This window comes from Mixophyes fleayi, chromosome 1, assembly GCF_038048845.1.
Source record: "Mixophyes fleayi isolate aMixFle1 chromosome 1, aMixFle1.hap1, whole genome shotgun sequence".
Lineage (NCBI taxonomy): Eukaryota > Metazoa > Chordata > Amphibia > Anura > Limnodynastidae > Mixophyes > Mixophyes fleayi.
In genome coordinates this window covers 427,537,078-427,549,642 of record NC_134402.1, presented here as the reverse complement: position 1 = coordinate 427,549,642, position 12,565 = coordinate 427,537,078, and the positions used below count along the sequence as shown (strand labels likewise).

Genomic DNA, 12,565 nt, shown 5'->3' with positions numbered 1-12,565 from the left:
CGAGATAGTAGAGGAGAGATTTGCAATGATTCTCCTGCAGAAGTATTTGTCATTCTTTCTCATAACAACATGAAAACATGTTGCTGGTAGTGCGACCTCAAGGGTCATGCCTCAGCTGCAAGACACAGGGGACTGTAACAGATTGAGAGTGAATGCTACAAACAATAGCACAGTATTAATTAGAACACGCCATTTATGTGTCCTGTCTTTAAGGAATTGTTTGTGTAAAGAATGGAATCAGAACAGCATAAAAATTCTGCCATCATCTGTACTAAACAGTATTAAATTGTACTTCTTTTAAATTGTGGTAGATTAATGAGATACTGAACATATTTGTAACTATTTATTTAACACCTTATGATAAGAAATAGTTTTACCTTAATGAATATGTTTTTATTGCGTTTTCATTATTTGTCTGTAAATCTTGGTTGGGTTTTGCTTTAGCTTCACATTAACCACAACCCCCCCCCCCCCCCAGCCATTTTCCTTAACCCCTGCTGTAGCCATTTTCTTTACCTCCCACCCTGCAGCCATCCCCCTTGCAGCTATTTTCCTTACCTCCACTCTGCTACCTAGCTATCCCCCCCCGTCACATCAAAACTCCCCCAGTCACATATATCAGCCCCCCTCCTCTGCCCTCCTTCATACATATCAACCTCTCTACCTCCCTATAGATTTTCATGGCAGCCCCCCCCCCCCCTCCCACCCTATAGATTCGTATGACAGTCCCCCCTCCCTCCCTATACATATGCATGACAGTCCTCCCTCTCCCTCCCTATAGATATGCAGGGTAGTCCCCCCTTCCTCCCTATAGATATGCAGGGTAGTTCCCCCCCCCTCTCTATAGATATGCAGTTCCCCCCCTCCCTATAGATATGCAGGGTAGTTCCCCCCCTCCCTATAGATATGCAGGGCAGTTCCCCCTCCCTATAGATATGCAGGGCAGTTCTCCCCCTCCCTATAGATATGCAGGGCAGTTCCCCCCCTCCTTATAGATATGCAGGGCAGTTCCCTCCCTCCCTATAGATATGCAGGGCAGTTCCCCCCCTCCCTATAGATATGCAGGGCAGTTCCCCCCCCTCCCTATAGATATGCAGGGCAGTTCCCCCCCTCCCTATAGATATGCAGGGCAGTTCCCCCCCTCCCTATAGATATGCAGGGCAGTTCCCCACCCCTCCCTATAGATATGCAGGGCAGTTCCCCCCTCCCTCCCTATAGATATGCAGGGCAGTTCCCCCCCCCCTCCCTATAGATATGCAGGGCAGTTCCCCCCCCTCCCTATAGATATGCAGGGCAGTTCCCCCCCCTCCCTATAGATATGCAGGGCAGTTCCCCCCCCCTCCCTATAGATATGCAGGGCAGTTCCCCCCCCTCCCTATAGATATGCAGGGCAGTTCCCCCCCTCCCTATAGATATGCAGGGCAGTTCCCCCCCCCCTATAGATATGCAGGGCAGTTCCCTCCCTCCCTATAGATATGCAGGGCAGTTCCCCCCTTCACTTACCTGTAGTTGTGCTAGCGTCGCTCCTCTCCTCAGATCAGCAGATAGGAAGTGAAGGCGTCCTGCTTCCTGTCTGCTGCACAGCAACAGGCAGCCTGGCGATTGGCTGTGTGTTGCTAACCACTGACCACCAATGCTTTTGATCGTCAAGCCCTCAACCCCCCCGCGGCGACCCCCCCCTCCCCCACCCCGAAAAAAAAAATGAATGAAGAAAAAATAAATAAAAAATAAATAAATAAATAAAATACCCACAGTGCCGCGCCCCCCGGGACCCAGCGCCCCAGGCTGCAGCCTGGTCAGCCTAGTGGTTGATCAGGCCCTGCTTTTTATGGTGCCCTTTGTGTACATAAAGTACTCTAGTTGGGTATTCACTTATATAAATAGCCTACAGATTGCTACAATAGCAAGCCCAATTTTTCTAGTCTTTCTTTATAATAACTCCTCCTTCCCCTTAATTAATAAAAGTGCTTGCCTCTGAATCTACTCAAGATATATATATATATATATATATATATATATATATATATATATATATATATATATATATATAAAATTGGAATCTATATACACAAATTCTTCACTGCTGCTGTTGACAGAAGCCTGGCATACTTCTCCATAAACTATACAAAAGAAACCACTAGAAAGAAAAGCGCTGTGAAAATACTCTAGATGATTCACCACGCAACTCTATATATATATATATATATATATATATATATATATATATATATACAGAATTGTAAAATATTAATCAATACATAAACCACACTTCATTCTGTAAACATATTGAGGTGCCACTACAGTAAAATTCCACATCCTAGTCTGCAAGCTTAGACTACCCGATGTTCTCTCTTGCTTGTTCTTGGAGCGTTATCAGTTGGCTGGTTTCTGGAAACTTGGAGTCCTGTATTGAAAATGTGCAAAAATTGTATTATAGTGCAAAATGTTAACAAACTCTCAATGATTCAAACACAACACTCTATTATGACCAAATAAAACAACCCCCTAGTACAGGCATATATAGACAATAAAATATCTGAATATTATTTATAATCATATAGTAACAGCTACCAAACCCTGACAGTCAGTTGATAATCTTGATGCCCCTACAGCAACTTTACCCCTCAGTCGTGATCTCGCCCACCAATTAATAATCTTGATGCCTCTAAATCCAATCCACACCCTCAGTCATGATCTACCCCCCCCCCCCAGCAAATGAATAATTTTGATGCCCCTGCAGCCATAACAATTTGAAACATACAATTTCTACAATCTTGTACCTTGTTTTTCTCTGTACATTATCAATATGAGACTGAAACTAACTAGTGGAGCAATTCCACACTTCACGTTACAAGACTTGTAGTACAGTGTTTCATACATTAATATCTCCAATCAGACATATATAATTACTAGGGATGTGCACCGGCGACTTTTGAGGTCTCGTGTTTTGTGTTTTGGATCCGGATTTTCGTTATTTTTGAGGTTCGGATTTGTCTCGCAAAACACTTGACGAAAGGTCTCGGTTCGGATTTAAGGTTTTGGATTCGGATTTTTTTTGAAAAAAACATAAAAAGTTTAAAAATCAAGTTTTTGGGCTTATTTTCACTCCTAGGCTATTATTAACCTCAATAACATTCAATAACAAGCATTTCCACTAATTTACAGTGTATTCTGAACACCTCACAATATAGTTATTAGTCCAAAACGTTGCAACAAGGTATCTTTCTGGACTGCGTAGAGGAGTGGGTCACCACAATATATATTAAAAACCCTGAACTTTTATGATTCGCACCAATAAATGTACCTGGACTGCGTAGAGGAGTGGGTCACCACAATATCTTAAAAACCCTGAACTTTTATGATTCGCACCAATAAATGTACCTGGACTGCGTAGAGGAGTGGGTCACCACAATATATATTAAAAACCCTGAACTTTTATGATTCGCACCAATAATTGTACCTGGACTGCGTAGAGGAGTGGGTCACCACAATATATTAAAAACCCTGAACTTTTATGATTCGCACCAATAAATGTACCTGGACTGCGTAGAGGAGTGGGTCACCACAATATCTTAAAAACCCTGAACTTTTATGATTCGCACCAATAAATGTACCTGGACTGCGTAGAGGAGTGGGTCACCACAATATATATTAAAAACCCTGAACTTTTATGATTCGCACCAATAAATGTACCTGGACTGCGTAGAGGAGTGGGTCACCACAATATATTAAAAACCCTGAACTTTTATGAATCGCACCAATAAATGTACCTGGACTGCGTAGAGGAGTGGATCACCACAATATATTAAAAACCCTGAACTTTTATGATTCGCACCAATAATTGTACCTGGACTGCGTAGAGGAGTGGGTCACCACAATATATTAAAAACCCTGAACTTTTATGATTCGCACCAATAATTGTACCTGGACTGCGTAGAGGAGTGGGTCACCACAATATATATTAAAAACCCTGAACTTTTATGATTCGCACCAATAAATGTACCTGGACTGCGTAGAGGAGTGGGCACTGGGCACCACAATAAAATATATAAAAAACCTTCAACAGATCTGCATTACACTACACATACGGCTGCTCCTCCATCCTCTCCATCATATACATGTTGGAGTTTTAGCGTGTGACAACCTCTTGTTTTTGATAATGTCAGTGCATTTTGAATATTTTTCAATTTGCCCCACACCACTGAATGTACTTTATCTATGATACGCAATACGCATCTATCTATCTTGACTGCGTAGTGTGGTGGCCCCGGTACACAATTTGGTACCGAGGCCACAATATAATTAAAAAACCCTCCACGTGTCAGAATTCCACCAAACAAGTATCTGGACTGCATAGTGGGGTGGCCCCGGTACCCAATTTGATACCGGGGCCACAATACCTCCTCCAAACATGGTACAGACAATTCGTCATTGAGATCCCAGACAGACAGGGTCAAAGTGTTATTGTTTGACTTTGTAAACCCAAAAAACTGTCCCTGTTGCACATAGTCGTGCAATGAAGACTGACTTTTTCATTTAAAGGCACGATCTTTCAAGTGTAGTGTTTGTAAGTCTAAGTCATATTATACTTTTGGTAAAATTGGTTTATTTTGTTCCTCTTTATGGTAATTAGTAATAGAATTAAAGTATGAAATAGAATTAAAGTATGAAATAGAATTAAAGTATGAAATAGAATTAAAGTATGAAATAGAGTGGTATATAGAGTTGTAGTGTGGTATAGATAGAGTGGTCCACACAATATAATAATAATAAAACCCTCCACGTGTCAGAATTCCACCAAACAAGTATCTGGACTGCGTAGTGTGGTGGCCCCGGTACACAATTTGGTACCGAGGCCACAATATAATTAAAAAATTGGGCATCAACTGTCACCGTTGTTTAATATCTGATACACCTAAATATGGACTGCACAGTGGAGTGGCCCCGGTAGTAAATTTGGTGCCGGGGCCACAATACCTCCTCCAACTTCCAAGTGTAGTGTTTATAAAGACAGACAGCGTCGAAGTGTTATCAGTTGGCTTTCTTAACCCTAAAATTGTCCCTGTTGCAAACATTCGTGCAATGGACAGTTACTTTTTTATTGAAAGACTCAAGCTTTCAAGTGTAGTGTTTATAAAATATAAACAACAATACAGTAGTTTTAGAGCACGTCAAAAACTCTTGTTTTAAATTATGACACGGCATTTTACTTTTGGTTTAATTTCTTGAATTTTTTAAGATTTGGTTTTACTTTTTGAACATGGCAAACGACTGTTGATTGGTCATATAATGCCAAAAAAAAAGTTCCAAGATGGAATTGTCCTTGGGCCCTCACACCCACCCTTATGTTGTTGAAATAGGACATGCACACTTTAACAAACCAATCATTTCAGCGACAGGGCCTACCAAACAACTTTGGCTGAAATGATTGGTTTGTTTGGGCCCCCACACCAAAAAAGCTATTCATCTCTCCCTGTACAGACTAAACAGGCTCTACTGAGGCAAGATGTCGTCCTCATCCTCAACCTCTGATTCCTCTCCCCCTACAGTGTGTACTTCCTCCTCATCACACATTATCAATTCGGCCCCGCTGGACTCCACAACCACAGGTCCCTCTGTAGTATCTGGAGGGCAGTGCTGTACTTCATTGAGGAATTGATTATTCATTTTTATAAACATCATTTTTTCAACGTTGTGAGGAAGCAACCTCCTCCGCCGCTCACTGACCAGGTTCCCCGCTGCACTAAAAACTCTTTCCGAGTACACACTGGAGGGGGGACAACTCAGGTAAAATAGAGCCAGTTTGTACAGGGGCTTCCAAACTGCCTTTTGGAGTTCTACCACGTCACTACCTCTAGTTAATTTAGATTGCAAGGCTTGTAAATATAAATACTTTGAAGATAAAAAAAAGCAGGCTGCACAGACTGTGGAGCTAGAAAGTGAAATTAAATGGACCACGTTACTTTGGTGGCTATCTATGCCCCCCCCCCCCCGCCCTACACTTGTAGTTGAATATAAATAAAGCAGCCTGCATAGACTGTAGAACTAGCAATTCAAATATACAAAGAAATGGACAAAGGCAGTTTGGTATCTGTCTGCATCAGATCCCCTCTCCACTAGGAGTAAAACAGAAAACTTTTCAGCCGTTATATAATCTAGAATATAAATAGAAATTGAGAAATGCAATTTGGTATCTGTCTGCATCATAATCATCAACATCCTCCTCAGCGCCAGCTACATCAATATCCTCCTCCCAGTGTACAACATTCACACCTTCATTAGCCAAATCTGTAACTGGACTGTGGGTGATCCTTCCAGCATATGCAGAGGGCGTGCTGCAAATGCTGGATGGAGTCACCTCTTCCCGTACAGTGATGGGAAGGTCAGGGTTCACAACCAACAACACCCTTGGACTCGCCTTGGGGATTTGTGATGTCATCTGTTTAGAAGGCAGAGTTCTTTGCTGTTTTGTTGTTGTTGCTGACAGCATAACTCTCTTAAATTTTTTGTAGGGGGGGGGGGAGGAGGGCTTAGATCCTTGGGTGAAGCTGGACCACTAGTCTTGAACACGGGACAGGGCCTAAGCCGTTCCTTGCCACTACTTGTCGTAATTGGCATATTGCCAACTTTACGTTTCTCCTCAGATGATTTTAAGTTTCTTTTTTTGCTGTTTTTTGAGAACTTGGGCTTTTTGGATTTTACATGCCCTGTACTAGGAGATTGGGCATCGTGCTTGCCAGACGACGTTGATGGCATTTCATCGTCTATGTCATGACTAGTGGCAGCAGCTTCAGCATTAGGAGGAAGTGGGTCTTGATCTTTCCCTACTTTATCCTCCAAATTTTTGGTCTCCATTATATGTAGCACAAGATACTGCAGAATGTGTGAACTTGGTAATATTGCAGTACCAATGGACTTATACTGCTGGATTGGTTTTGCAAATTTGGTTATAATTATTATATATATATTTTTTTTTTTTAATTTTTTATTTTTTTTTACTTTTTTTTTATTTTTTAAAAACTTGGGAATAATGGGGAAATAACTATGCCCTTAGAAGCACAGAGCACAGGACACAGCACCACTGGACTGAACAGGACACGGCACAGGACCCAGCAGCACTACGGAACTCAGCAGGACAGAGCACAGGACACAGCACCACTGGACTGATACTGCAGAATGTGTGAACTTGGTAATATTGCTGTACCAATGGACTTATACTGCTGGATTGGTTTTGCAAATTTGGTTATAATTATTATATATATTTTTTTTTTTTTTTTTTCAATTTTTTTTTACTTTTTTTTTATTTTTTAAAAACTTGGGAATAATGGGGAAATAACTATGCCCTTAGAAGCACAGAGCACAGGACACAGCACCACTGGACTGAACAGGACACGGCACAGGACCCAGCAGCACTACGGAACTCAGCAGGACAGAGCACAGGACACAGCACCACTGGACTGATACTGCAGAATGTGTGAACTTGGTAATATTGCAGTACCAATGGACTTATACTGCTGGATTGGTTTTGCACATTTGGTTATAATTATATATATTTTTTTTAATTTCTAATTTTTTATTTTTTTTTACTTTTTTTTTATTTTTTAAAAACTTGGGAATAATGGGGAAATAACTATGCCCTTAGAAGCACAGAGCACAGGACACAGCACCACTGGACTGAACAGGACACAGCACAGGACCCAGCAGCACCACTGACCTCAGAAGGACAGAGCACAGCACACAGCACCACTGGACTGATACTGCAGAACACAGCACAGCACAGCACAGCACAGCACAGCACAGCACAGCACAGCACAGAACTAAACAGCACAGAACTAAACAGCACAGAGGACCACCTAACACACCCTCCCTCTACCCTGATCAATGCCCGAGTGAAGATGGCGGCGACTAGCGGGGAATTTATAGGATCCGAGTATCGCGAGATCCGACAACGGGATTATGAGTCAGAGCCTCAGTTTCACTTTTGAATTTGGCGCCAATACCCGGATCTGTCTCGGATCCGACTCGGATCCGCAACGTTCGGGTGGGCTCGGATTTCATAAATCCGAGTGCGCTCATCCCTAATAATTACATGTTAGTACAAGACAAATTTAAGATTACTTTAAAACTTAAAAGAAACCACTACCTCTCAGTCCAATGTGGATTATTCATTGTTTATCCAGTTTAGATGATTTCATATAGTTACTATGTAATTACAAAGTTTCCAGTAGTATCATATTGAGCTCTGCAATTTTAAATGTAAGTCACTGACTCACCCTTCTATTATGAAAATTCTATTGACTAAAGCTCAGTATGTGTAATATTTGGCATTACCCATTAACTAAATGATCCAGTGACAGCAATCGTATTGGGATGCTTATAATAAATATATTAATTAAAACTCTACATTGTTAGCTACTAATGCAAAAACTTATAGAATTAACAAATAGAGGAATCTTCATGAAGCCATTATAAATGCAAATTTAATGTGAGCTATCTAGAAAGAGAGTCTCTAAACAAAAAAAATCCAAAAAATTGTCTTATTGATAATGTGAACCTATCCCCCCTTAAGGTAGTTTTGATATGTTCTATGTTAGTTATTCTCATATATTTTGGATCACTGAAATTGAGAACAGTACTTCAGTAATAAATGCACACACTTGCAACAGTGTACACACTGAACAAAAATTAGTCCACATTTAAAATGACCTGTTGGTCTAAGAGAAAACCATCATTTGAATTTATTCTCTTTGAATTCCGAAACTCATACTATTTCTTTTAACCCATTCTTTTCTTCACACATGCTAGGAGCTAATATTTTTTTTAGATTCTTAGCTCTTTTCTCTTGGAAATAAGAGAATATTTTTGTCTGGTAGAATTTCTTTTAGTATGGGATATTGTTTTAGAATGTAATTTTCTTTATTAGTAATGTTTCAGATGACATTAAGGGACTTATTATATCCAGATAGTTTTTTTGGCAATGGATTTACCAATTGTACTGAAATTTTCTCCAATCAACAACTTGCCCTGCTTTATCTATTGAAATTTAGTGAAAGACTGCCTGAAAAATCAAGGCTTTGGGGAAAATTATAAAGGTGCGGTTTTGCCACACATCAGATGAGGTTTTCATTCCCAAACCACAGGAGACTGAAAACTCAAACCACGTATGATGTGTTGCGGTTTGGATACCCCTAAACCCCATGAGGCTTAGTTCAGTACTACTTAGCATGTGGCCCGGTTCTCTAGGGGACCAGGTCTAATGGTGAGGATTGGTCTTTTATCTGTGCGAAAAGACAGCTCCTGATTGACTTCCTAGCTATTAATTAGCCAAGCTCACGGGATGTTCACTCATTTTGCATCGGGTGCTCTTCGGCAAGGTAGGTCAAACACCATGCGGTTCGTCAATCCGCCTCTTAATACATGGGGCGGTCTTTATATCTCCCATGTTTAAAAATCCGGAATGTGGTTTTAAACTTTCCAGATAAAAACCATGAGCTCTGATGTGTGGAATGCCTTTTAGTAATTCGCTCTGTTTTTAAACCGCATATCAAAGTGCCTGAAAATAGTAAATCTACCTGTTAGATGTATCGGGAGTGTAAACTAAGACCACAGTCAGTATTTGCTTTTGCAGTGTCCCAGATACTATTTAAAAGCAGCCTTCATGGTGTTCCACTTTGCGTTCCTACTAACTTAGGGATGACAGTTTCCTTGCAATAGTACTGGATCAGCCGAGGCATTATTGCTAGTTTTTAAGATAATATATAGCCAGATTGTTAAACCCTGTATTTCACACTAACTAGCAGAGAACATTATATGAGTTAAAGTTAAGCATAAACATATGTGGGTGAAAAAAACCCACATTAGTATAACATGTACAACCATAACTAATTCCAGCAGTAAGCTTTATTCAAAACAACTGCAATATATTTTGTCACTGAACCCTGCACCTAGAGATCAGCCAACTTTACTCTATAATCACATGAGACCGTCAGGTGCAGTCACATGTAAGTTAGTGCTTGGATGGACATCATCCTCTTGAATTTCACAGTGTTGGAAAATGTCGGTCATGTCTTTTGTATCTTTGAGTGTATATTGAACTTCATTCCGAGAGATTTTATGTTACATTCTCAGCCACTGATCTCAAGCCTTCCCTCTTTTGTAGATGGTGCTAGATCAGTGACCAGCTTGAGTCAGTTCATTTTTAGCAGATTTAAGAATGGTTTTATTTACAAGATTGGCTTAATTGTCTGATGGGATCTCTTACTGATATAGTCCTGACCTGATGACCCAATAGGAGTGCTTGAAAATATTTTTTCAAAAACAGTTCAAGATGAATGTCCTCTTTACACCCATCGTATGCTCCATGGGAGGTTTCTGTCCTCCCTGAGCTTGCCTTAGGACACCTGCATTATGGTTTGACAGGTGTACCACCCCAGTCAAACTCCTCACTGTCCTCTGAGCGGGTATTCTTAAATTGTTCCTCCACAGACGATTGTCCGGGTTTGCGTGTGCCTTCTGGAGATCACCTAGTTCAGTTTTTCTTTTTCTTTTACATGAATATTGGGATGGATTACTAATAAGAGAAATTTTTCTCAGTTGTGGAAATGACAAGAGAACTCTCCTCTTCATTTTGAAGTCACTGGAATTGTGTTATCTTGTGCTACCTTTCTCTAAACCTGTACTTCTATAGTGTTGTGTTGTTTTCTGGAGGGAGCGCTCTATTTTAACTTGGATATTTGATTTTATCCCTCGCTTTAGACTGCAGATCTTGTGGGAAGATACAGAGGTGACCGATTGGACTTGTTCAAGAGCACTTACCGTTTGCCAATATAACTGACAAGATCAGTCCTCAGATCATTGTAAATGTCCTCTTTAAACATCCCCCCAAAAAATTCAGGTTTAGCAAGGCATTATTTGTGTCTTTGTCTATGGTATCAGTAGACAACATTGTGAGGTTCTGGCTCCTGGTATAAGGGCTTAACAAAGTCTTTAGTTGTGTTAGCCACAGCTCTGACATTTGTTTGCTCACCATTTGAGGTAAAGGGGGTCAGAGGTTATAGGTAGATCTATTGACTTTTAATAGTGAATTTATGGTCCACTAGCTTTTAGGCAAAGAAGTCCTCACTATCCCAGTTGGCTATTAAGAATAGAGGGCCTGATTCATTAAGGATCTTAAATGAAGCGGATCCTTATTTCAGTCTCCTGGACAAAACCATGTTACATTGCAAGGGGTGAAAATTAGTATTCTGTTTTGCACATAAGTTAAATACTTACTGTTTTTTCATGTAGCACACAAATATCAACTTTAAATTTCAGTGTACAAATAAGCTATCAAGTATTTGTGTGCTACATGAAAAAACAGTATTTAACTTAAGTGCAAAACAGAAACACTCATTTGCACCCCTTGCAATGTAACATGGTTTTGTCCAGGAGACTGAAATAAGGATCCTCTTCATTTAAGATCCTGAATGAATCAGGCCTAGAGTCTCCAATTATAGTCTTTTAGCACTGTGTAGTTTCATTAAATAGTTCAGCAGTAGGTATAGTACTAGAATTTACCTTTTCATCTATATATATTTGGCACTTTTAATTATATGGACACCCCTGTAACTCACCAATGCCATGCCACAATGCTTCGACTTGAATCACTGTTTCCAATCCCCACTAAATTATCACGTTGACCGAGCATCCGAAGATTTGAAAAGGGCTGCTTTATCTACTGTGATTCACCAGCACTGCTTCTTATTAACAAGTACCAAAACTAAAGAGAGAGAGGCCAAGAAAGGTTCCAGGCGCTGGGGCACACAATATGTGAAATCTTCACAGCAGGCTCCAGGACTGTAGCCGTGACTCTCATGTGGAATAATGGTGATAATATATCTATTATGACTGTGGGCTTAGCTGATCTCCATTCTCACACTGCTATAATCTTGGTGGTCAAACTATACCCCTTACAAAATTATAGTTTCAATTAAATTTTGCAGTAATGTCTTTTTCACAACCTGCTCAATTATATATTATCTAGTTATAGCAAGCAACCACTAGCATGCCAAAATGACATCACAGCTTGTTAAACATTTTTAATTAGACAAACATTTTTCCAGGAGTATAAGAAAAAGATGGACTCACTAATGAATGACATGAGAATCAAGGAGAAAGACTACAAGACACAGATGCAGAAGATCCAGTGTGACATGGAGGCAAAATGTAGGTTTCAGAACAGCGTTACAATGATACCTGTTGTAAATAATAAAACCTTGTGAAATTAATTGCTAGACTTTAATAAAGTTAACAGACATTGATACTTTTTATGACTTTTGTATAGATAATTTTAAGCATTTCGGAAATAATGATTGTATCCCTTTTGTAAATTAGAAGAATATTACAAGTTACCTCTTGACACTGTTGACCATTTGTGATACTAATGCAGACAACGGGAGACTTCGCAGTGTCTGAGGTTCATTTACAATGGGCTGGAGCAGTGTGAAAGTAAATGTCTCCATTAATGGGCCAACTATATGCTCTACGTACACTTTTTAAAAGAAGCAAAAATTAGATGGGGCTGTGA

At 40.1% G+C, this 12,565-nt stretch overlaps 1 protein-coding gene across 1 annotated transcript in view; it reads left to right on the top strand.

Annotated features, from left to right (window-relative positions):
* CCDC152 (coiled-coil domain containing 152) overlaps positions 1-12,565 on the top strand; it is a 63,997-nt gene that overhangs the window by 32,158 nt on the left and 19,274 nt on the right. The window contains exon 6 of the mRNA XM_075184086.1: positions 12,102-12,204. Coding sequence (XP_075040187.1) covers positions 12,102-12,204 — 103 coding nt within the window. The remainder of the gene's footprint in view (positions 1-12,101; positions 12,205-12,565) is intronic.